We start from the raw sequence: 26946 nt of genomic DNA, 5'->3' as shown, positions 1-26946 counted from the left end.
CTTGAACCCTAAGCTATGAGCATACTTGTAGTTTAAACAATTCTGTACTTTGTTGAAAATGAGTATCATAAATTCTGAATCTCTAAGATATGCTGAGCATGCTTAAGACTTCAAACACCCTTCCCAAACTAGAGGGGGAAAAATGAGATTTTTATTTTAGATCTTTAATTCGAAGAACAGTTTCATGGAAATCATGCCTTAGAATGGACTACCCCAGAGCCTTGGCTACTGTACATTAATTGGCTTGGTTGTAGAGTATGCTTTCTCTGTTTGACTCAGCCATAGGTGGTTTTGAGTGTGGGTGAACTTTTCGCTTTCCAGCCTCCCATCTCTAATAATTTATTTAATAAGTGTTGAAGTAGTCATAGACTTTGCACTGTCTTCTTTTCATTAATAATAATCATTTCTTTCAATAACTTTTTACTGATCTCCTACTTGGCAGGTACTGTAGGTGCTAGACCCTTTCCTGTCCCAAGTTTGTTTATAACATTTATTTTCTATTCGTGTTCTTCCCCCTAATGTTTGTACTGTGTCTGAATTGTTCGTATAGTTTCTTAAAGTCTTGCTTTCTCTTTGGCTGTGTTGTGTTTACTCTTTGATTGTTGCCACCTCTTATTCAGATAGCAACTGGACAGGGTGTGAGTGAGGAAATTAGGGCAATTTGCGGGGAGTTCATTGATTGTCTTATATTTAGTTATGAACTGATAAAGGCTGCAGTGGTAAATGGTTGAGAAATCCTGGGGATTCCACACACGGCATTTGCACAAAGGCCTCCTCGTATTATCAACTAGTAGGCATATTCTAAACTAAGACAAAAGTAGACAACAACCTTGTGACATGAGTTTTGCCTGGGAGCAATTCGTTCTCCAAAATGTACCTGATCTCGCATCCATTCTCAAGATAGCAGGATTCCATGAATTTAAAAGGTAGCCAAGGGACTTCCCCGGCAGTCCAGTGGTTAAGACTCCGCCTTCCAATGCAGGGAGGCATGGGTTCGATCCCTGGTCGGGGAATTAAAATCCCACATGCTGTGCAGTGTGGCCAAAAAAAAAGATAGTCAAGATCCCCTGTTTTGCCACTGTCTCAAATTCACATGATTATTTTTATTTTCACTGATTGATTTTTTTCAGGTTTATGTTACCCAGCCATTCTGCCTTCTGCTTTATTCGTTATAAATGTGACATATTTTAATATAATACAGTCACTGTTTGACCGTGGTTCCTTTGCTGGGTCATTTTCTTTATATTTCTTGGGTTTGGAGGTGGAATGTGAAGACAATATTGAGAGAAACACTAGTGAAATGAAATCTAATAGGTTGTACATAAGTCCACATTTTAACGATATGTCCCAATTCTTATAAAAGCAACAGACTTTAAGGATACTTGTCTCACGGCAGATAGTGAGACATTTGCCCAGGTGGATAAGCCCTTAATCTAAGTGCATTGTGTTGTGTGTGGTGTATATCTCAGCAGGCGTCTCACAAAAGTTGGTATCCTGCTTTCCCAGCTGAAAACCATGAACAGCTTTCTCCAAGAGTGCTTCTCACACTTTATCATGCTTGTGGATCACCTGGGGATCTTGTTAAACTGCAGATTCCTATAGACTAGGTCAGGGTGGAGCTGAGATTATGCATTTCTAGCAGTTCTCCAGGGATGCCAGCACTGGTCTGAAGACAACATTGGAGTAACAGGGCTCTAAACCACTTCTGTTTTGCTTTGAGTACAGGTGCTGAATCGATTCTCCTCGGCCCCTCTCATTCCACTTCCAACCCCTCCCATTATTCCAGTACTACCTCAGCAATTTGTGCCCCCTGCAAACATTAGAGACTGTGTACGCCTTCGAGGTCTTCCCTATGCAGCCACAATTGAGGATATCCTGGACTTTCTGGGGGAATTTTCCACCGATATTCGGACTCATGGGGTCCACATGGTATTGAATCACCAGGTAAGAAAGTCACTTACTGGAAAACTGATTTGCTTATTCTGATTAAATACACCCTTCCAATAAAAAGGTAACAAATTGTTCATCAGTTGTATAGTAAGTCTTAAAGGAAAGATTTAACTGTAAATGCCTGGGGTCTTGAAGATGAACTCCAGAAAGAATGCTATCATTGGTGTGGTAATTCAGATTCACCTGATTCCATCATCACATATATCCGTCAAATTATCAATAGCATTGGGTAGGAGACAAATACATTACCAGTCTAATACAACATTTTACTGTTGCAGTTACTGAAGTCTGCAGCTCTGCTGCTGTAGTGTGAAAGCAATCATAGACAATATATAAACCAATGAGCATGTCTGTGCTCCCAAGTATTTTGTATCCGTAGACTGTTTAGAAATGACTTATTTTATTTCACATATATATAGTAGATATCAAATTACATTCAGTAGAGCGCAAACTCAAAAAGAACTTGTATATATACCACCTAGAACAGTATGTGATTATAAAAGGCGCTCAAATGTATTAGTGAATTAATTGTTGAGAATCCTCTATCAAAATCTAATCAGATTCTTATAGTATGCAATATATATTCTAAGCATATTAAAAGTAGTTCCTGGCTTGGTATCTCTCATTTTTTAAATAAAATTAATTATATTAGTTGCTGGGCAATTTGCCAGTATTTTGTGCCATCATAAGCAGGACAGAACTTTAAAAACCCATAAATCACGTAGTTGTAATTAAAATTTTGGAACTCTTTATTAAAAGCAAAGTTGTATCAATTTTTGAAAGTAAGATGTTTTCTGTGCATCATAGTCTGAATATAGGTTTGTATTAAAAATACCAATTTTTTCTAAACTGCTAGTTTCCCACTTTCTCTTTTCATGTGATGATTTGGTCACATTCATAACCATAATCCTGTCTCACTGGAAAGTGCATGCCACTGGGTACAAGGAATCAGAAAACATTGAGCCCCTGTTTGGTGTTCCACACCAGCACATGCTCATTCTAACTCTCACGTCAATATTAAGCTATGCAGCATTTTATCTGACTAGGAATCCTCTCAGCATGCTTCACTGATGGGATTCGTTTTGAATAAAATTCCCCACAGTTCAGCATCACCAGGGAATTGTTCGGGTTCTCTCTGAGTCACCACTTCTAATAACCTAGGGGCTATTATTACTCTATGATTAACAACAGTGGACAGATTTGCCTCTCATTGACCCTTGTGACCTATTGTGACTACACTTGGGAGAAATGCTTCTTTGATGATGGACAAGCTCTTAGCTGCCTCGAAGATGTTAGTTTTCCATCTTGGACTGGGTTTCCCTGGTGTCCTTAACTTCCCTGGTATGGTAACTCTTATGGTAACTTGCATGGTAATAATTTGCAATAACTAGTCCCTTAGAGACTTTAAAGAAATCCATAAAATAAAAAAGGAGTCTTATAAGCTGGTTGTGCCTTTTTTCTCTCCCATAAAATGTCTGTGCTAAATAAAACTAAGGCATTCTGGTTCTGTGGAGCAGAAATCTACCAGCTTTGTTTTAAATAGGATCTTTAGCAAGCTATTAGTAACAGAGGAAATGTCTATAAACATCTGTCGGCCAAGGTTTAAAACAGAGATGCAAGGGAAGGGGTGAGAGAAGGGCTCCCAAGCAATGCTGATGATAACAGCTCTCACCACCCTTCACTGTGCTTTGCAACTCCCAATTCCTCTCCTCCTTCCCTATCCACAAGCCACATCCCAATCTAGGCTTCAGGGAGAAGGGGAAGGGATGTTGCAGGTCAGTGAGAGACAGACTTGAAAGACAAAAGAGAGCACTGGTTTGTTCAGTTTCATGTAGGAGGATGCATAAAGCTCTAATACTGGTTCTGTTACTAGCTTTTCTCAATTGAGTAAGATTTAATCGGATTTTTCAGAAAGGAAAAACCCAGTATACAAGCCTATACTTTGAAACTGCAGTCACAAGGAGACGCTTTCAAAAGTCCATAAATCTAATTCTAATTGATAAAAAAATCAAAAAGGATCACATTCAGCTATGAGCTCTCAAAACTATTTCTTCAAGGTTTTGTGGGCAATTCTGTTAATTAGGTGATGAAACATAAGTCTGATTTCAGTAGATCATACTGTCACCCAGATGTTATGGCCAAAATGTCTGTACTATGGGTGATTGTCACTGTGCATGTTTTGTAAGCAACCACTTCCTTGTTGAAGGAGACAGTCTCCTTTTGTTTTTATTCTTCCCCCACGTGCTCAGGGACGCCCATCAGGAGATGCCTTTATCCAGATGAAGTCTGCGGACAGAGCATTTATGGCTGCACAGAAGTGTCATAAAAAAACCATGAAGGACAGATATGTTGAAGTCTTTCAGTGTTCAGCTGAGGAGATGAACTTTGTGTTAATGGGGGGCACTTTAAATCGAAATGGCTTATCCCCACCGCCATGTAAGTTACCATGTAAGTTTTTCTTGGGTCTTGGCGCTATTCTACGCTATATGCTGGTAGGTGCTTAAGCTGCTTTCATAACTTTCTGTGCCCCTGGTTCTTTCTAAGGCAGGTGAGGTGGTTACCTAAGGCTTTCCCATCTGAAATCGGTAGTATCTGGTAATCATTTAAGACCTTGGTTGTGGACACCCATAATTAGAGATTCTACAAATACCTCCTTTCAAATTATATTCTTGCTTTTCCAGTGATAAGCACTTGATTTCTGAAGCTTAGTGTGCTCAAGATAAGCACTGACTCTGGGAGACAACCTGGCTATGTAGATATTTTAATACATAATAAATATTACATATTAAATACATAACATTTAAAGGTAAAATAAGTATGGACAGATCCTTTTTTTTTTTTCTGCAACACATTAAGCTTTTTTGTTTTGTTTTTTTAAAGAAGGGTGAGTTGATGCCCGTTTTGCATTTTTAATTTTTTGAGCAGTAAGTATTTTTGGGGAAGGGTAACCTGAAGAGCATCCCTCTTGCTCTCCAGGATATCTGGAATGAGCAAGTTAGTAAAAAAAAAAGATATAAATGCGTAAATAAATTAGCCAAAGTTACCATTGGATCGCAGGATCAGTGCTTAATATCAAGCCATGCTCTTGCTCATTGGCACCTGGGTGCACGCCATCTGGAATCCTGTTTGAGAGGAATAAGCCCTTTAGTCGGGAGACCAAGTTCTGGTTTGTGACTAAGGAACATTTGGGGATCTGATGTTTAAAACTTGAATTTTCTGACCAAGTTTTCACTTTTGAGTAAGACATACCTTGTTAGGAAGCATGCTGGGTATGTTTAAAGAAAGTAGCACTTGGAATACAGTCCAAAGATAACTGAGAAAGTAAACTGGATTATGTGCTTGATTCCAATAAAGTGGGGAGTGTTAAGACATCACTTTCTAGTAAAGAGGGATCTATACCAATAAACCTATTTGATAAAGTATTATTCATAGGACATTCAGTAGGGCTTAATCCTTTATTTCCCTTGGAATTCCTAACTGCTAATGTTCCATTTATCTGCTGCTTGCTATTGGTGGATATCTAAGAGTTGATCATTAATGAGTATCAAGTTGTAAAAATTCATGATTGGGCTTAAGTGGATATCTTAATGTAATCTTAGTTGTAGGTTTCCTGTCCATAAACCACTGATAATATCAGTAACTTTTACAATTTCTCCTACTGATAATCTGTCAGGCATTATGAGATAAGGGAATTTCTCCATCATGTGTAACCCAAATTCTTTTGCTGTGATATCCTTTTACTCCTCTCTTCCTGGTGGAAAAGTCGTCATTACAGACTTTATAAGACTTTTACTTCTTCCCTTTTCCCCCTCACAAGCCCTAAAATAATAATAATTTCCCTGATGGTCCAGTGGTTAAGACTCTGCACTTCCACTGCAGGGGGCACGGTTTCAGTCCCTCATTGGGGAAATAAGATCCCGCATGCTGAGCAATGCGCAGCCAAAAAAAAAAAAAATTTTTTTTTTTTTAATCTAAATGTATTTTTATATAAGATATATTTCCATATCTTTTAATACTTTCTAAAAATTTTATTTAAAATTTGGCCATTTGTCAATTTAAGTGGAAGAGTTCACTCATTAAAAAATCAGAATTCTAATTTATGCATGCTAATATGCTTGTTCTACTGGACTTATTTTTTTCCTGCCAACTCGCTTTAGGCAACAATCTCTTTATGACTTAGGTGCCTCGGTTTGTTCTATTTGCCCTTTTTGTGGACTCTTTTAGGCCAGAGATTATAATTTTAAAATTATCTACATTAGGTATCTACCATGTAGCAATTTTTGATGGGTATGAAGGAGGTACCCAAAAATTGAATATGAAATCAATATGTTGGTCTTGGGGTTTTTTGTTTGTTTGTCTGTTTTTGTTTTTTTTTTGGCCGTGCCACGCAGCTTTCAGGACCTCAGTTCCCTGATAGGCGTTGAACCTGGGCCACAGCAGTGAAAGCCCTGTAATCCTAACCATTAGGCCACCAGGGAATTCCCAGGTCTTGGGTTTATGTACCCATATTCAGCTGACTGACTCATCTCCATAGACATATAGAAACTCATAAGAAGAGCAAAAGAGACAGTAGAGATTTTCCTGTGAAAATTATCCAGTGGGCTTCAGCTATTCGCAACATATATTAGGTGATTCTAGGTTTGAAAATTAAAGTCAGGAATTCCAAATTCAGGCAACCTCTCAGTTATCTCTTCTGTTGGGTGCAGATGGCTTGGAGAGTTGTGTTCATCCTACACATTAAAGCTAGTGACCAGCAAGTGGTCTGACTTAAGTGAGTTACTGGGCCTTGAAGATGTTGCATAACCAAAAGACAAAGGAATTCCATCCTTTCTATTTTCTATTTAATCTGAATCAGATTTTCGTCAGCTGACTCTCAGGAAGACTTGCACATATATTTCTTCAGGGTTATCTCCCAGGTTGGATTTTTTTATTTTTTAGACTGGTCTGAAGATGTAGATTAGCATCAAAAACCCATCTTCCGGGTTGCCTTGAAGTGTACATGATCCAGAGTTAATCTACTCCTTTTCGGTCAGTTTACTCTGGCACAGTCTATGCTTTGGCCTAGTACATGGTCCTGGTGAATAGTGTTTTATCATAACTGTCTTCATGTTGTACTATAGAGTAGGTAACAACACGAACTAGCAGCATAGTGCTCAAAGGGGGAAAAAACCCAGCTTTTGGTTTGAAGTTACACTAAATGTCAGTCCGTCCCATGTTTCTTTCCTCAAAGAGTTAGTTTGTGGTAACTGGCACTTAGGAGTGGCGGAAAAAAAATCACATGTCATGAAATGGTTGCGAAGACTTGAAAGTCCACTTGATACTGGTTTTTCCAAATTTCAGACTAAGAACCGTTCTTTAAGTTGACAGAGTGTGTGAGATTTGAGATTGCTTCTAGGTGTTATCTGTATAACCAAAAGGAAGATGCTTGGGATGGTATACCGAACTGGTCTCTTTCTTTCAAATGTATATAGGGAACAGCGACCTTGTAGCTTTAGTGCTAGCACATGTATCAACTACTACAAATATATCTCAAGGTCTCTCTCTTTGCTTATTTAGGCCTGTCTCCTCCCTCCTACACATTTCCAGCTCCTGCAGCAGTTATTCCTCCTGAAGCTGCCATTTATCAGCCCTCTGTGCTCTTGAATCCACGAGCACTGCAGCCCTCCACAGCATACTACCCAGCAGGCACCCAGCTCTTCATGAACTATACAGCGTACTATCCCAGGTAAGGCTCTGATGGAAGTGGAAATGAGGGACAGAAACAAAGGACTCCTTTAATAGCCGCTGCCTGAGTTCACAAAAGAATGTTGTCTGCCACGTTGAAGGTTAGCATGACCGGCAACGGTTTCTGGTCATATCTCTGACCAAGAAGGTTGTTTCAAGACAAACCAAAATGTTTATTTTTTAACCATCTATTGACAGCATGATCTTTTAGGTTACATGTGGATACAACTTGCCATTTTTCCTTCTATTTTAGGGTTGTTAGTGAGTAGCACAGTAATCATTGTAATAGGGTGGCAGTATCATGTGAATGAATTACAAAACGGGAAAATCCATGGTGAGGACAATTATATTTTTAAGTAACATGAGTTCGTGTCAACCCAAAATAAATAAAAACTGTTGCTTTAAATTTTATAGGGCTTGTATTCTTTCCCCTCTAAATCTTTACTAACAAGTCCAGAATGAGATTATTCAGTACTTTATTAGAATCAACATATTTTAAATCTGATTATTTTTAGTTGTCCTCAATTTCTTGGAGGCAACAGGATATAATGGAGAGAAATTTGTCAGTCTGGAAATTGGGAGACCCGAGTTTTGGTCTCATCTGTTCTTCTACCTGAGGCAATTCACTTGACCTTTCTGGTTGTTACAAGATGATGAGATCAGCCAAGCTTTTGGAGTCCCTCCCAGGTCTGATTGCCTGTGATTCTAACTTGGATATATAATAACCTCTCGTTCTCAATTTTCTTTCCAAAAAAAAAAATTTCTTTTTTTTAAAGTCTTTGGACTTCCCTGGCGGTCCATTGGTTAGGACACCGCACCTCCACTGGAGGGGGCCCAGGTTTGATCCCTGGTTGGGGAAGATCCCACATGCTGCAAAGCCAAAAAAAGAAAAAATCTTTGTTTAGCTACTAACCAGTTCACTTTATTAAAATAAAATTTTACTTTGGCACAAACAATATTGCTCAAAAAATTTTTAAAGTATACCAGACCTTGTTTTTTCCTTCTCAAGCTATTTAAAATAAATGTTTTGAGTACATCCACCAATGTGTATGTGAGGTTTCTGATAAGTGGCCTGGAACTTACCTATCTGATCTCTGTGTGGTGTTTTTTTGGGGTTTTTTGTTTGTTTGTTTTTTTGGGCCTTGCTACGTGACTTGCAGGATCTTACTTCCCCGACCAGGGATCGAACCCAGGCTCCCTGCAGTGGCGGTGCGGAGTCCTAACCACTGGACCGCCAGGGAATTCCCTGTCACACTGTATTTTTTATTCCCTCTCCATCTACAGTTTCCCAATAGGGAGGAAGAACTTTGGAATCTTGGTAGCAGTGAAGCTGGTAGCCACTATTAATTAAATTTGTTTAATTTTTTTAGGAATTTTAAAAACATTCATTAATGCTATTGAAAATAGCATTATTGAAAATAGCATGCTATTGAAAATAGCATTTTTGTTTGTTTGTTTTGTTTTGTTTTTTGAAAATGTTCTTTATTCTCCTGGGGAAGGAGAATAGGGAGAAAGCCATGATAATCATCGGCTGGCCATCTTTTGAAAACTTGAAAGGGCTCAGAAGCATGAGTAATTGTTCATGGTTGAGTACTATGTCAGACACCCAGCCCAATCCCAATCTGTCACCTTCTCTAGACCCTGTGACAGTCACTTGCTGGTAGTGGCTCTGGTTATAAGAAAGATCTCTGTCTTCCTGTCTTACACCATCAGAATGTCAGGAGTGGAATGCTTTGTGCCACTGGATGCCTGGTGCAATTTCTTGTGCCTATAATACACTTGCAAAGTATCCAATTCCTCCATTGCCTTGCTATCTGGACACTGTTAAAAGAAGGAATCTCTTAGAAATAGTTTTCCATCATAGTGAGATGGGAACTTGAGTCTTGAATTGAAGCCCCAAAGGCAAGGGGGAACTGACATTTATGGCTTAATAGCTCCTGTAATTTTGGGCCCCTGCTTATATGTTAATTTTTTTCTACTAGTAGTTTTAAAGTTTGTAATGTCCTCCTTATTAAGTGTAAGAGGATAGAAGTAGTGAGTAAAAGTAGACTCCCATTTTACACAACACCAAGTCCAAAAGTAACCACTATCAATTTGATAACATACACGTATCTGTGTGCTTGTAAATAATGTGGCGTACTAACGTACTGCCCACTGGTTTGTTTTGTCTGTTTGTTTGCTTTAACTTGCCAGTATGTCATTGACTTCTTCCCTAAGGAATATCTGTATATTTACCTCACTCTTGTAACTTCCATATGATATCCCAAGAGTGAAAATATATCATAATTTAACAATTCCTTTATTTTTATAGACATTTAATTTTATTTTTCTGTTAAACAAAACTCGTATTGATCTTTAAATACTTCTATTTCTGTAGAACAATTTCACAGGAGTGGGATTTTTAAATCAAAAGTCATGTGTGTTATATTTAAATTAATATTTCCAAATAACTCCTAGTATGGTTCACTCTCTTAATTTACATTTCCCTAATTCTAGTGAAATTACTGACACAAACAAAGTGTTCAAACATGGGGATGTGCTGTTAACCATACTTAAAATCTGTAATAATTTAAAAAGCAAATTCCAAAAATGATAAAATATTTTACAGTTTTGGGAGAAAGGCATTAATTTCTAACATCACATGACTGTAAGGCATTTGAGGCTCTGTAATGTAAATGTTTAAGTATATTTTGGCCTATTCTCTGATACATAGGAAAGTGTGAGATAGCATACTGTAGGCTAAAACAGGATATTAAATCAGAAGCTCTGGAGTTTGTCTCTTTTTAAATTAAAAAAAATTAAATTCCCTCCATTTTTTTTTGTATTTCATTGAAGTATATTGATTTACAGTATTCTGTTAATTTCTGCTGTACAGCAAAGTGATTCATTTATATATTCTTTTCCATTATGGTTTATTACACAATATTGTCCCTCCACTTTTTAATTTTTAAAAAATTTTTATTGGAGTATAGTTTATTTAAAATGTGTTATCCACTTTTTAAATGAAATATGTCTGTTTGACTTCAGATCAATGCAACATGTTTATTACTTTAAAACATCAAGATGCTAACATTTTGCAGACTTTTAAAAGTATGCCCCTCAAAAAAAGTGACTGTTTTAACTGTTTTTAACTTTGAATTTATCTGGGCAAACTATTATTTAGTACCTCTGTGTGCGACATATTGGGAATATTAGAGTTAATAAAATATGGACCCTTTCTGGTGTAGAGTAGCCGACAGAATTCATCCCTGTGCAAAGTCAGTGACTTCAAAGGGCTCCTTCAGCTAGCGGGCATTTGTTCTTATTTTATTTCCTCTAACTTGGTATATTTGGAGATAGAACCTATGATGGGTGTTTCATCGTAAGGATTTGGGTTACTTGAGGAACATTTAAGGAGAAAACAGTGAACCAGTGAATTACTTTTTTTTTGTTTATTGCTAAATGAGTTTTTAGCAGTCTAAATGTGTGGCTGTAACAACAGCATCTTGAAGAGCAAGTGAAATTAAAGCAAGTGGTTCTATTTTCTGCTTATGAACATTGGTTTTTCCTTTCACCCTTTGGAAGAAGATTGCGGTTACCCAGTATCCCAGAGCTTAGCCCAGGGTACAAAACAATTAGAAGGGACTATCTGTTCATGCCCACCCTGCTTATTACTCGGAACTCTGTTTTATCACACCTTGTCTCTCCCATTACATAAAGTCCTACCTTTTGTTCTGACCTCTCATTTTTCTTAGAAAAGAATATTCTCTTTTGCATCAAAGCTGTAGCACAGGTAAGAAACATGCTGGGTCTTCAATGAAATGTCATGTAATTTAAAGAAAGATGGATTAACATAAATGTCTTTTGTGTATCCATTGCCGCACCTTTTGTAGGACATTATAAATAATAACATATCACCTTGAACCAGAAGAGAGGGCAAGGGATGTTTGACATTTTTAATGAGTGATGCTTTATTTGCATGCCCATGAGAAAGGTTTGGGAGGTGTAGGAGGGGACTTTTATTTTTTTGATAACCATTACTTGTAAAATCATATTCTTTCTACCCAAGCAATGAATACATATATTTAGTAATATTGAGGCATTCTGCAACGCTTGGTTTGTTGTGTGGTGTTTTTGTATTCTATTCTGAAATTCTTTGCACTTGAGCCAAAAAGAATACCAAGCCTCTGAGAGATGCATGCATTTCCTATTTTGAACACTTGGCTTTCTTATTCCAGTTTCCTTTTGTTACTGAGATAAGTATAGGTTCACAAGTGGTTGTAACAAACAGTACAGAGGCATCCCATATACACTTTAACTAGTTTCTCGCAATGGTAACATTTGACAACCAAATGTAAAGTTAAATTTGCTTTCTAATGTACTCATTGAAGGCTTTCTTTTTTTTTAGTATATATTTTATTTATTTATTTTTTGGCAGCATCAGGTCTTAGTTGCAGAACGTGGGGTCTTCCTTGATGCATGTGGGATCTTCGTTGCAGCGCAGGCTCCAGAGCACATGGGCTCTGTAGTTTGTGGCATGCGGGCTCTCTCTTTGAGGTGCAGGAGCTCAGTAGTTGTGGCACGGGGACTTAGCTGCCTTGCCGCATGTGGGATCTCAGTTCCCTGACCAGGGATCGAACTTGCATCCCCTGCATTGAAAGGCGGATTCTTTACCACTGGACCACCAGGGAAGTCCCGAAAGCTTTCTGATAGGACTAAGAAAAAGAAAGAATTCTTGTTTTAAAAAAATTATTTTTATAACTGAAACATTTAGTGCCACAAATGCAACCTGGAACTCAGCATGCAGTGAAATTATACTAGAACATTGTAACAATGCAATATTAATGCAATATCAGGCAATGTTGTTATGATGGAGAAGCACCAGATAACTTTTTTTTTTATAAACATATGAGGGGACTATTTTTTTTTTCTTAAAGTTATACAATTTTTATTTATTAATTTATTTATTTTTGGCTGTGTTGGGTCTCCGTTTCTGTGCAAGGGCTTTCTCTAGTTGTGGCAAGCGGGGGCCACTCTTCATCGCGGTGCGCGGGCCTCTCATTACCGCGGCCTCTCTTGTTGCGGAGCACAGGCTCCAGACGCGCAGGCTCAGTAATTGTAGCTCACGGGCCTAGTTACTCCGCGGCATGTGGGATCTTCCCAGACCAGGGCTCGAACCCGTGTCCCCTGCATTGGCAGGCAGATTCTCAACCACTGCGCCACCAGGGAAGCCCCCAGATAACTTTTGTTGGTGGGAACAACCCTTTTTTTTTTTTTTTTTTTTTTTTTTAGTTTGAATGACATTGCTAAATGATGTAAGCAGGAACCGCTGTGGGCAATTCAGTCTATACTATCAGTCCCTGAGAATTCAGTGTAGTTTCATGGAATAGTCATTTGTTAGTCTAAAGACCTTATTCATATGATGAGCAGTTCAGGGAATTTAAAATATGCTTAAAATTCTTTTTAGCATTGTAGAAAATTATCAAGTGCAGTGAACTTAAAGGAAAAAACTTTTCATTACCCAAAACACTTGATTGATTTCAATGTATAAGGTTTTTTTCCCCTAAGGATTTTTTTTCTTACAAAATTGGGATGGTATTACACATGTTACTTTCAAGCATAACTTTAAAAGAATCTGTTACAGAGATTTTCAAACTAACATAATTTGGGAGAATATCTATTACCCAATTTCAACAATATCAGTATTTCCCAATCTTGTATCATCTGTTTCCATGTGTGCCCTGCTATACCCTTACCCGCAGAACATTTTAAAGCACAAAAACCTAGAGATCATTTCTTTCACCTGTTGCTATTTATGTGCCCAATATATCTTTAAATTAAGCACCTTATTCTTAAGCATTAATGACTTTAGTTAAAGCAGAACTTAACTAAAACACATGTGCCAATCTTGATAAACCTATTTTGCCTCCATTGCCCTATTTAAGCATTTCCTTGGTGTATCTTTAAGACATTACCTTGAAGTAGGCTTAAAGGAAAAATTGACATTTGTCTATGAATTTTATCTAATAATACAGAGTAATGACTTTTGATTTTCTTTACTGTGTGTTATGTGATCTTTTAATTTGCCTTTTTTTTCTTTTGTCTGCTTTGGGTCTTTGTTTCTGCACAGGGGCTACTCTTTGTTGTGGTGTGAGGGCTTCTCATTGCGGTGTCTTCTCTTGTGGATCTCGGGCTCTAGGCTCACGGGCTTCAGTAGTTGTGGCTTGCTGGCTCTAAAGCGCAGGCTCAGTAGTTGTGGCGCACGGGCTTAGTTGCTCCGCGGCATGTGGGATCTTCCCAGACCAGGGCTCGAACCCATGTCCCCTGCATTGGCAGGCAGATTCTTAACCACTGTGCCACCAGGGAAGTCCCTAAGCTGCCTTTTTTAAAACCAAAAGCAAAATGGCTTTATTAGCAAACATTTTCCATTTAAGTTCAAAATAAACCATAATAACCACGAAGCTAGAATGGGATTGCTTCTGGAGAGGTTCTGATCTGGAGGGGGAGGGGTGTGATGAAGTCATACTGCTGGCTCTGTATTTGTACCTTTCAATGTTGTATGTTATTCCTATTCCAAAACAAGACAAAAGCGCATTTAAAAAACAGAAACGCCAAAATAGTTTACAAAATAATAACTTCTGTAAATGTGCCTCTCTGGAAATTGTTGTCTTCTGTTCCTTCTGTTACAAATGTCCATGGTTTAACAGTGTGTTTTGCTTCCTTCTTCATCTAGATTTTTCATCAAAATATTACTTTTAAAAATGTCACTGTTTTCTAAACATGTAAGATCAGTTGTTATCATTTTATACTTTAAATCAAGCAAAAAGATTACTTATAAAATAATTTCTACTATAGGATTCAATTTTCAAATTTAAAATGAAGCTTTGTGAGGGCAATTCTTGTTTTGAGTAAGCAGTCTGTAACTTTACTATGTATTTGGAGCATATTATGATAACTGTAGTAGGGGTTTTTTTTGTTTGTTTTTGGTAATCTTTGACACAATTAGGGTAAGTTAAGTTTAGTTACCACACTATTTTGACAGTACCTAAATTTGCTTACTATTTCAGTGAAATAGATTCTTAGAAGATTTCTTTATTCCTTCCAAAGTTTTTATATTTGTTGGTTGCTTAAACTTTCTCCAAGAGGTAGATGCACATGCACAGAGCAGCTTGTACAGCCTTTAGGAAGAGCTAACAGAAATTGAGAATCCAGATGTGATCATCAGTCCCTCTGCCTCAGTATTAAACTCAAAAAAGAATGTTGAAAAGTCATCCTTCTTGAGATTGCTCATTTCAGATGAGCAAGTTAGTTCAGAAATTTCCTACATGAAAAGTGACTCCAGCTTTTGTACTTGCTAGGATTAAAACATTGTTTCTCCAGTCACTTTCCAAAAATATATGGTCTTTGTAACACTAGGGGGTGTTAATAACCTTAATACAAAGGCTCAGTGCAATGCAAGAAGTGGAAACCAGATTTCTTTTTGCAAGACTTCTCGGCGTGTTTTCTATGTTAATGTGTTTTTATGTGTTTTAATTTTCTATGTGTTTTATGTAATTAATGTGTTTTAATTTTCTATGTTAATGTCCTCTCATCCAGAGGAGAGAATACAGTCTTCTATTCTTCTTTTCCCTTAACCTCTTTTTCTAATAGGACAGATAATGCTTTGATCCTCTCTCTTCTAGAGAAATATGGCAAGTCCTCAAATTATGAATATTGTCATGCTATGACTACTTCTATTTTGGAATGCTACCTGATAACATCAGTGTTACCAATGTTTAGTAATTTGTAATTATTAGATGAAAGGGTGTTATGAGAATTGTTTCCGATAGAGTATATATTGTGTTGTTAGACACCCTGGCCTTCAGTATTTTCATATCTTTCCCTGCTCTACAAAGAATTTTCTATGAGTTGTTAGGACACATAAATATTATAAAATTAGATTATGTAAATTAGGATTTGAAAAAATATAAGATAGGAAGAAATGTTTGATAGTCTGACAACAGAATCTTGGGCAATTAAATTAATATTGGCATAACAATCATGGGCTCTGAGCAGGAGGAAACTTGAATTACAAAACTCATAATTTCAAAGGAAAGAAAGTCATTAATTCTCAGGGAAATACAGTTTTTCTCTACATTGGGTTTGAAAGTTTTTACCCAAATACGTAGAGAGAACATGGAGTACTGCCATGGAGGAAATCTTCACCAACTTTATAATGTAGTCACTGGTGTGCTTCATTCAGTAGTTTCTTTCTTTTTTGTTTTTTTTAATTTATTTATTTATTTTTGGCTGTGTTGGGTCTTCGTTGCTGCGCGCGGGCTTTATCTAGTCGTGGCGAGGGGGGCTACTCTTCGTTGCTGTGCATGGGCTTCTCATTGCAGTGGCTTCTCTTTGTTGCAGAGCACGGGCTCTAGGCATGCGGGCTTCAGTAGTTGTGGTGCGTGGGCTCAGTAGCTGTGGCGCATGAGCTTAGTTGCTCTGTGGCACTTGGGATCTTCCCGAACCAGGGATCAAACCCATGTCCCCTGCAATGGCAGGCGGATTCTTAACCTCTGCGCCACCAGGGAAGTCCTCAGTAATTTCTTAATGCAATCTCAGTGTGACTTGCTGAATGAGTCTCAGCAGTAATGTCTTCATAACTGCAATGCTCTAGCAGTTTTCTGAATATAAACCTTTGGGGAGACCCCTCTTGTGCTATTTAGTTTTTCCCTTCATTTCCTCTCATCTCCCTTCAGTTCTTTGCCCATTCAGGCAACTCCAACAGGGTTTCTTACCCAGCTCAAGTGCATCCTTGTTAGTTTATGTGATGCGGTACAGTCCCTCCATGCACTGTAGGACCTCGGAGTTCAGGGTTACATTGACTCACTCATTTGGCCCCTAACCCTTGGGTTCCTTTGTAGTTCTATCAATTTTTGAACCTCTGTAGCTTTTGAGTAGCGGTTACATTATTGTTACCATGTACACCTGAGACTGATAAATACTGACACTTGAGAATCTGAAACCTAACTAAAGATATAATGGAGGTAAAAACCCAAAACAATGACTTAAAATGAATGTTAGGATGAGCTACTGGCATAGTCTTGTTTTGATGGACAGTTCTCTTTTTGCCATTATTTAGGGTGTGGTTAAAAAATTCCTTATCTTTCTCTAAACCACCACCACAAAGCAAATGCACATAATTTTTACATTATCCTTATTCTGTGGTGATGGCATAATCCATTTATTCTGTGGTGATGGCAGCATCCATTTATACTTTATACTTTGAAGCTATTCTTATGTTTAAAATTGTTTCCCTTATAACATACAGCACTCCCTACCATTCCTCAAATTACATGGGATTTGAAAAAGGCTAAAATTTTCTGATAACTGAGTAACTTTCCATGGAAAGCATTAAATATCTCAAACATTGACTGTAAATTGTACTTAACTGAATTGGATTAGTTGAAAAGTTAATTTATTTACTTATTTTTTAAAATATATTTATTTATTTATTTATTTTTCCCTGCATTGTGTCTTCGTTGCTGTACACGGGCTTTCTCTAGTTGCGGTGAGCAGGGGCTACTCTTTGTTGCTGTGCGTGAGCTTCTCATTGTGGTGTCTTCTCTTGTTGTGGAACATGGGCTCTAGGCATGCGGGCTTCAGTAGTTGTGGTGTGTGGGCTCAGTAGCTGTGGTTCCTGGGCTCTAGAGCACAGGCTCAGTAGTTGTGGTGCATGGGCTTAGCTGCTCCTCAGCATGTGGGATCTTCCTGGACCAGGGATCGAACCCATGTCCCCTGCATTGGCAGGAGGATTCCTAACCACTGCACCACCAGGGAAGTCCTAAAAACAGCTTTATTAAGGTAGTTTACATATCATAAAATTAACCTATTTTAAGTATACAATTCAGTGGTTTTTAGTGTATTTACAGAGTTGTGCTGCTAATTTTAGAACAATTGTGTAAACTAATTTTTAGATAATGTAACAATCTAATTTTAGAGTAACCCATTACCCCCAAAGGAAACCTGGTGTCCATTAGTAGAAACTCCCATTCACTTCTACCCACTTTACTTGCCCCTCCCCCATCCCTAAATAACTATCATTCTATTTTCTGTTTCTATGGATTGGCTTTTTCAGATATTTCATATAAATGGAATCATACCATATGTGGTCTTCTGTGACTGGCTTTTTTTTGGCGGCATCGGGTCTTCATTGCTACATGCGGGCTTTCTCTAGTTGTAGAGAGCGGGGGCCACTCTTTGTTGTGGTGCGCGGGCTTCTCATTGCGGTGGCTTCTCTTTTTGCAGTGCACAGGCTGTAGGCGCACGGGCTTCAGTAGTTGTGGCTCGTGGGCTCTAGAGCGCAGGCTCAGTAGTTATGACGCACGGGCTTAGTTTTTCCGCAGCATGTGGGATCTTCCCGGACCAGGGCTCAAACCCGTGTCCCCTGCATTGGCAGGCGGATTCTTAACCACTGCGCCACCAGGGAAGTCCGGCATGCGAACTCTTAGTTGCAGCATGTGGGATCTAGTTCCCTGACCAGGGATTGAACCTGGACCCCCTGCATTGGGAGAGCAGAGTTTTAGCCACTGGACCACCAGGGAAGTCCCTGCACATTTTTTAATTGAGTTATTTTTCTTACTGTTTTTTAGTTGTAAAATTTCTGTATATATTCTAGGTAGGCGAGCTTATATGACTTACAAATATTTTCTCCCAGTCTGTGGGTTGTCTTTTAATTTTCCTGATGGAGCCCTTAAGCACAAAAGTTTTAAGTTTGTTTTTTTTTTAAAGTTTTTTTTTTTTTTAACTTTGGGTTTATTTATTTATTTATGGCTGTGTTGGGTCTTCGTTTCTGTGCGAGGGCTTTCTCTAGTTGCGGCAAGTGGGGGCCACTCTTCATCGCGGTGCGTGGGCCTCTCATTACCGCGGCCTCTCTTGTTGCAGAGCACAGGCTCCAGACGCGCAGGCTCAGTAATTGTGGCTCACGGGCCTAGTCGCTCCGTGGCATGTTGGATCTTCCCAGACCAGGGCTTGAACCCGTGTCCCCTGCATTGGCAGGCAGATTCTCAACCACTGCGCCACCAGGGAAGCCCAAGAGTTTTAAGTTTTGATGCAGTCCAACTTATCTATTTTTTCTTTTCTCACTTATACTTTTGTTGTCAGATATAATGCAAGGTCATGAAAATGTATTACTGCATATTCTTTTAAGAGTTGTGTAGTGTTAGCTCTTACACTTAGATATATTATCATTTTGAATTAATTTTTTATATGGAGTGAGGTAGAGGTCTAAATTCATCCTTTTGCATGTGGATATTTCATTGTTCCAGCACCATTTACTGAAAAGACTATTCTCTCCTCATCAAATTGTCTTGGAACCCTTGTCAAAAATCAATTGACCAGGGAATTCCCTGGCTGTCCAGTGATTGGGACACCACGCTTTCACTGCCGAGGGTCCAAGTTCAATCCCTGGTCGGGGAACTGGGATCACGTGGGCTGTGCAGCGTGGCCCAAAAAAAAAAAAAAAAAAAAATCAATTGACCATAAATGTAAGGGTTTATTTCTCACCTCTCAAATTCTATTCTATTGATCATTGCCTACCCTTATGGGAATACCACACCATTTTGATTACTGTAGCTTTAGAGTAAGTTTTGCATTTAGGAAATGTAAGTCCTCCTACTTTGTTCTTTTTTAAGAAAGTTTGGCTATTCTGGGTCATTTGTATTTCCATATATGTTTTAGTTTTAGTTTTGTCGTTTTCTGCAAAAAAGCCAGTTGGAATTTTGATAGCTATTGCATCGAATCTGTACAATTTAGAGATAGTATTGCCATTCTAACAAAATTAAATCTTCTGTTTATGAACATGGGCTGTCTTTCCATTTATTTAGATCTTTTATTTTCTAACAGTGTTTCATAGTTTTTAGTGTACAAGTCTTGCTCTTCCTTTGTCAAATTTTTTTCCTAAATATTTTGTTCTTTTTGATGCTATTGTGAATGGAATTGATTTCCTAATTTCCTTTTTGGATTGTTCATTGTAGTGTATAGAAATGTAGTTAATTTATTTTGTGCATTGATCTTATATCTTGTAATCTTGCCAAACTGGCTTATTCTAGTAATAGTTCAGCAAACTCTATTCGATTTTCTACGTATAAGTTTGCCTTGTCTCTATACTATCATTTTTACTCCACAAGTTACTTTATTTCTTGCTGTTTTTTATTTCAATAATCTGAAAGACCTGGAATTTAGGTTGAGAGAAAATTCTTATTCTCATGCCCTGTCAGGTAGATACAGATTATTTAATTTTTCTTAAGATATCTTGTCTACAGCAGATAATCCTAGTGCAAAGAATAACGATGTGAATCCCAATTGTATTGTGTTTTGGCTTCATTGGACTAGGTGCTACCCTACAGATGCTGAACATAATTGCCATTTATAGCCTTAAATTTCCAGTTAGATAACTTTTATTTTATCTTGGTTGTATTTTGAAGGTATTGGGTTGGCCGAAAAGTTCCTTTGGTTTTTAAGTGAAAATAAAAGACACATTTTTCGTTTTCACCAAGACCTTTATTAAACAACGTATTCACCGTTTTGTTCCACTACCTTCTGCCATTTTTCAGGCAACTTCATAATTCCATCTTCCCAAAAGTTTTTATCTTTTTGAGCAAAGAACTGTTCCAGGTGTCTTTTACAGTCTTCCAGGGAATTGAAATTCTTTCCATTAAGAGAGTTTTGTAAAGACCAAAATAAATGGAAATCTGAAGGTGCAATGTCTGGTGAATACAACAGATGAATCAGAACCTCCCAGCCAAGCTGTAACAGTTTTTGCCTGTTCATCAAAGAAACATGTGGTCTTGCATTATCCTGATGGAAGATTATGCGTTTTCTGTTGACTAATTCCAGACACTTTTCGTCGAGTGCTGCTTTCAGTTGGTCTAATTGGAATTAATCATTTGGTTTTCCGGGAGGAGCTCATAATAGAGGACTCCCTTCCAATCCCACCATATACACACATCACCTTCTTTGGTTGAAGACTGGCCTTTGGTGTGTTGGTGGTGGTTCATTTCACTTGCCCCACGATCTCTTCCGTTCCACATTATTGTACAGTATCCACTTTTTATCACCTGTCACAAATTTGTTTTAAAAATGGAACGTTTTCATTATGTTTCAGTAGAGAATTGCATGCACAAATATGGTCAAGAAAGTTTTTCTCACTTAACTTATGTGGAACCCAAACATCAAAGCAATTAACATAACCAAGCTGGTGCAAATGATTTTCAACAGTTAATTTGGGTATTTTGAGTATGTCGGCTGTCTCCTGCATGGTGTAACATTGATTGTTCTCAATTAATGTCTCGATTTGATCACTATCAACTTCAACTGGTTTTACCCGACCTTGGAGCATCACCCAGCTCGAAATCTCCAGCATGAAACTTCACAAACCACTTTTGACACGTTTGATCAGTCACAGCACCTTCTCCATACACTGCACAAAGCTTTTTTTGCATTTCAGTTGCGTTTTTACCTTTCCTGAAATAAGAAAGCATAATATGCCGGAAATGTTGCTTTTTTCCCCCCATCTTCAATATTAAAATAGCTACACAAAAATCACCAGTTTTGATAAGCTTTTTGTTTTTTTGTTTTTTTTTTTAAATGCACGCTGATATGACAGCTGTCACAATGCAATCTGACAAAATTGTTTCAAATGAAGTTAAGACAACTAAGCGCTACTAGGGCCATCTTACAGAAAAAACCGAGCAAACTCTTTGGCCAACCCAATACTAGATACCTAGATTTAATTTATAAGAGATCTTTAACCAGAGACATAGAATATGCCAGGTCAGAGTCATAGAAGTGAGTTGTATACTATGGAAATGATCTGATTTTCATATCCAGTGTGGAAAGTCTGAGTAACTAAGCAAAATACACAGAAGTCTTGATAGTCTTTGAGTATTAGTGTTACTATCTATCAGGCATTTGACATGAGCAAATATGGTCTTTGAATGAATGGTGCTTGTAGAGGGGGGAGATACTGAAGTAGAAGTTGAGAAATCTGGGTAGTTCTTCAGTTTTGTGAAGCGCTAACTGGTTGTGTGACCTTTGGGAAATTATTTAACTCTTAGTTTCCATTTCCATCTCTGTAAAAGTGAGGAGGTGTGGCTAAATGATGGCTAAAGTCCTTCTCAGGCCTTAAGTTCAGCATTCCCTCTCTTTGCTCTGACAGTTAAACACAGATTGACTCTTGATCTCTAAAGAGACTCTCCTCAGAGAGTTGTAAAAATCTCATCAAGTGACTCTAATATGCAGACAAGTTGAGAATCACTGTTTTAGAGACTTAACAGGTTATGGGCAGCTTGATGTCAAGTAATATTTTCAGGCTCCCATATTTTAGAAGTGAAATGGAAGAATGATTATGGAAATAGCAAGAGTGAGAATAATAATAGAACAACAAATTATTGCATTTTATGGTTTGTGGAGTAATTTGATATGTTAAATCATTGAAGCTGAAGAACAATCCTGTGAAACTAGGAAGTGTAATCCCCATTTAACAAATGATAAAATTGGAATTCAGAGACATTAAGTGACTTGCTCAAGGTTACTGTGCTACTAAAATGGAGTCTGGGACTGGATTCACCATCTGGTATCGTTCCTATTAACCCATCAGTTACGATTATGTAGGATAGATAATCTCAAAGATTTTTAGTCCCTTCCATTATGTGTTTACTTGTCTTTGAAATGGGATAATTACCTACTTAGAATGATTTATAAGAGTTAATAATCTAAAGCTGTGGGTCTTTATTGCTCTTTAAGCTAATGACTACTTTAAAAAAAAATTTTCCCTATGCGTATATATTTTTAAGTATGGGTATCTAGCAACTAACTGTGGTGGGAAACAGATTGCGTAAGGGACAGAGTGAAACTAATTTCATAATATAGTGATTAGTTGAGTTACCACATAAAGAATGCTTAGGGGGACTTCCCTGGTGGTCCAGTGGTTAAGACTCCGTGCTCCCAATGCAGGGGGCACGGGTTTGATCCCCGGTCAGGGAACTAGATCCTGCCTGCCACAACTAAAGATCCTGCACGTGGCAACGAAGATCCTGAGTGCCACAACTAAGACCCAGTGCGGCCAAATAAATAAATAAACATTTTTTAAAAAAAGAAGAAGAATGATTAGGTATTCATGTGGCTTTTGTTCCTTGGAGGTAATTGCCCCAGATACACAAAGAGGACCCATCATTAGTTTCCCCTCGTGTTAATGGTGGGTGATGTAGTTTGATGCATCCCTTCCAATTTACTTGTTCCTCCCCACCCCCCACACTTTTTTTTCAGTCAGGTTGGAAGCAATAACTCATGGGTGCTATAGTACTTTGCTGTCTTATTATGCTGTACTTACTGTGTTGTACACTTGTGTATAGGAGTAAAACAGTCTATTCTTTGGAGCAATCATTTTGTATACTTTTTGGTCTCTGTGGCTATGGTTTCTATTATTCCTTTGTGTTCATGCCTTTTCATGCCTTAGTATTCCTGATAACTAGCCGGTTAATCATCAATAAGCTAGGCTTTGGAAGTGGTGCTTTGCGGTTGAGTGGCTGCAGAAGTTTCCTTCTCTCCTTCCTTCATTTAGGACTCTCAGAACTGGATCTTTGGGGAAACCCTGTATTTAACTCTGCATTAACCCTTCTATCTTTCAACTTTTGGCTTTTGTGGAACTGTGGGACAGAATAGCTATGGTGTACTTCTCTTGGGAGAGATAACTCTTAAGAATTCTAAGAAAGATCACCTTGAGAAAGTCTGTTTCCTTAAGTAACTAATGTTTTTAGAGTAAATATTAGACATTGTCTATTTCTATTGGTTCACTGTGCTTTCTCTCCCTTTAGCCCCCCAGGTTCGCCCAATAGTCTTGGCTACTTCCCTACAGCTGCTAATCTTAGCGGTGTCCCTCCACAGCCTGGCACGGTGGTCAGAATGCAGGGCCTGGCCTACAATACTGGAGTTAAGGAAATTCTTAACTTCTTCCAAGGTTACCAGGTCAGTACCTTGAAGAAGATAAATACTCAGTGCCCTTATTACTTAAGTTGATGTGCCTAAAGAATGCAGCCAGGAAAGAAGCAAATTCTCTGAAACTCGTGTGTACAAGTGTTAATAAATAGATTTTCTTTATGAAGAACCAGAGTCAAAGTCAGGGGGACTAGCTGTCTGAGTGCTAACTTCAAACTCATCCCTTTAATAGGATTGGGGCTTTTCCATGCTGTTTTAATTACTTCAACTTAATCTATTGATGCTTTTTTTTTTTTTTTTCCCAATTGGGCTGCTTTGAGAAAGCTCTTTAGGGCACACAGTGATGTGGGTGTTTCCATCTATAGTAAGATTGGCTAAGAAGGAATTTTCCTCAAACGTGGAGTTGGAGTATTTAAAAAGTAGTCCAAGGCCTCTCTGTCTAATCTGGAAAAATAAGGGTGACTCAGTGAATCTTTAGATGGTAACTCCTTAAAATGAGCTGTAAGATATTCAGTGAGTCTTTTATGATCTGTTAATTCTTGTGAAACTGATATTTACTCTTGTCAGTTTTTCTACGACTGCCTGTGTCCATCAATTGTTCTTTGACTTAAGAACAGCTTGGTAAGAGCTCCTTCACAGCAAGCAAAATCTTCTCATTGTCATCTCACCTGAGCGGACACCTTTCCTTCCTTAAATCACATGGTTAGAACCCGAACTCCTTCCTTTCCTGCAACGTCTGAAAATCAGTGTCTTGCAGCCTTTTAATTGCACTAAAAGCCAAAATGGTCTTTCCTCCTGGGGCTGAGCCGTGCTTGAGTCTTCAGAGTTGAGAAGCACTTGTAGGCATAATCATCAAATCCTAAAATAGCCCTTGAGCATTTACAGTACAGCATGATAAGGGCTGTGCCTGCAGGTGCCGTTTCACTCTTAGAACAGGTTTACAAGCTCTTGGTATCCATGAATCATGGAGGATTGTGGACCTCAGCTAAAATGATGTCAGTGGGGATGCCCCGAACCTACCAAGTTACCATCATGGGATATTTTTGGACAAATGAAGAAAATCTGTGTGATAGTGAAAGACTGAATGAAGGTGGACAAAAGTTATCTTTTGTTACTGCTTGGCTTAGCACATTCTTTCCAGAAGTAAGCTATTTTTCAGAGATCAGTAGATACTTTACTTCTTCCCTAAACAATTATGCTGCCTGTTGGAAACCCCTGCAGGAGTAAAAATGTTACTTTCCGAACTTTGTATCTGATTCGCTAGATTATGAAAAGAGTAGAGAATTTTACTGAAGGCTATTGTAAAGATTATTTAATCTCATGGAGAATACATTTGAGTTTTGTATTTTCTCCCATGGTTTTCCAGTTCTAGAAAGTATAAGCAAAGTTTCAGGTTTTAGTAGTCAATTGAATTAATTTCTTTTGTTTTGACTAATTAACTTTTATTACCTTCACACTGAACAGAATTAAGTGGTCATACACATATATTGGTTATGAGAGTAAGCAAAATTGCTCTTACTATGAAGAGTGCCATGGCTGGCTTTTGTGGGTATTTATTATACCACAGACACGTAATAGCAGCTATTTCTAGATTTATGGCTAAAAGATTGACATGCTTCAAAATTAAGATAAACTGCTACAGACTGAAGTTATTTTATTTTATTTAAAAATTTTATTTACTTCTTTAAAAGATTTTTTTGATGTGGACCATTTTTAAAGTCTTTATTGAATTTGTTACAATATTGCTTCTGTTTTATGTTTTGGTTTTTCGTCTGTGAGCCATGTGGGATCTTAGCTCCCCGACCAGGGATCGAACCCATACACCCTGCATTGGAAGTCTTAACCACCAGATGGGCAGGGAAGTCCCTGAAGTTATTTCATCTTCTAGTAGCTTCTAGGGAATCATTCAAGGTTGGAGCAGACCTAGTATAATCAGAAGCACAAAGATTCTGTGAAATTATTTTGTCTCAAGGCATTTGCCTTCATTTCTGAAGTGCTTGGAATTTATGAAGTGGATCAATAAAGTAGGATTACATAGGAACCTGAATTATCTAATTCAGTATATCATATTATTCTTCAGTAGTTTGAGCTTTAAGGTAGTTACAATGCATACTTTCAAAATCTTTTGTATATAACCTAATTTCATGTCACTCTTACATAAAAGCTTATATTTTCTACTGCCTTTAAGGGTCCTTCCTTGCCTTCTTATTTATTTTCGCCTGTTCTCAGTTATTTTAGTAATAGCCGCTAACCATGAGAGTCTAGATTCTTTTAGATATGGCTTTGTCACAAGACAAAAACCAATGGATGGCTTTTAAAAAAAATTGTTCTCAAATGTAATCTGTGTCTATCTTTACCTATGGTGATTTTATTGCTGTTGCTGATTTCATGGGAGGTTTTCATTTGATTTTTGGTTATTTATGATTCATCCTACATAATTATGTAATTTACTTATGTAATTAAGCAAATCCTTGGTAATAATTGGTTGAATGAATGAAATCTCTTAATGGTTTCTGTTTCTGTCTTTTAAAATATATATATATATATTTTATATATAAAATGGCATATGTCATCTTTATAAATGTTATTTTTAATTTTTGGATGTATGTTTCCTCTATCCTCAGCAAAATTCTTTCTATAAAACTACTCCAACTTAATTTTTCCATACTTCATTTGGGGTTGAGGGGGCTGTAAAGTTGGAAAGGGCAAGGATTTACAAAAAGGGAAGAATTCTGATGCTAAAGCAAGATACAGGACATGGGTTCTGCTATCAAATCTGCATTCTTGTAAAGTAAAAGTACCCGAGTTAGGCCCATTTTGATAAATGAGAGTAATAGAATGAGGATTGAATTTACGAAGGCAAAAAGACTACTATAAAAATATTTGGTGATGAGGATGTCATTCTGGTCATGGAAGTAAATCTGTGTCTATATTTTAGTTGATGGGCCTCTTATTCTGAAATGGGCTGTTAGGTATCCTTATATAAGTCCTTTAACTTTTTCATTTGCTCTTTGCATTAACCTTTACTGTCAACGGCTTTGCATTTTCAGTAGTGCTAGTTTTTGTTTCTCCTCGAAGTACTGACTTTATTCATTATCTCCTTGGGCCTCTCACTGCTTTTTACTTGCTGCACTGCTGAGAGAATTAGGTTGATATTACAAATATATCTCATACTATTTAAAGTTCACCAAGTTACATAGAGAATTTGGGCTTATTGTAGAATACCTTGAAAATAGTTGGTGCTCAAATATTTGATATCTAGTCACACTTGTGGTGTGATGGAAACTGTACTATTATCAAGATCTGAAGTGTTTGGTGGCG

General features: G+C 37.7%; 1 protein-coding gene across 16 annotated transcripts in view; it reads left to right on the top strand.

The window, feature by feature from the left end:
• Nucleotides 1-26946, top strand: part of ESRP1 (epithelial splicing regulatory protein 1) — a 58807-nt gene that overhangs the window by 22185 nt on the left and 9676 nt on the right. For 3 of the 16 annotated variants that reach the window (XM_036830253.1, XM_036830249.1, XM_036830244.1), the window contains 5 exons: nt 1726-1944; nt 4164-4398; nt 7507-7675; nt 11409-11446; nt 23505-23655. In XM_036830253.1, the coding sequence (XP_036686148.1) occupies nt 1726-1944; nt 4164-4398; nt 7507-7675; nt 11409-11446; nt 23505-23655 (812 nt within the window). Of the gene's footprint in view, nt 1-1725; nt 1945-4163; nt 4399-7506; nt 7776-11408; nt 11447-23504; nt 23656-26946 lie in introns of all 16 variants that reach the window. The other 13 variants (XM_036830252.1, XM_036830248.1, XR_005017020.1 and 10 more) reach the window with 10 other exon arrangements.

The sequence above is a fragment of the Balaenoptera musculus genome, chromosome 17 (genome assembly GCF_009873245.2).
Source record: "Balaenoptera musculus isolate JJ_BM4_2016_0621 chromosome 17, mBalMus1.pri.v3, whole genome shotgun sequence".
Taxonomy (NCBI): Eukaryota; Metazoa; Chordata; class Mammalia; order Artiodactyla; family Balaenopteridae; genus Balaenoptera; species Balaenoptera musculus.
This window is presented reverse-complemented; position numbering and strand designations above follow the sequence as displayed.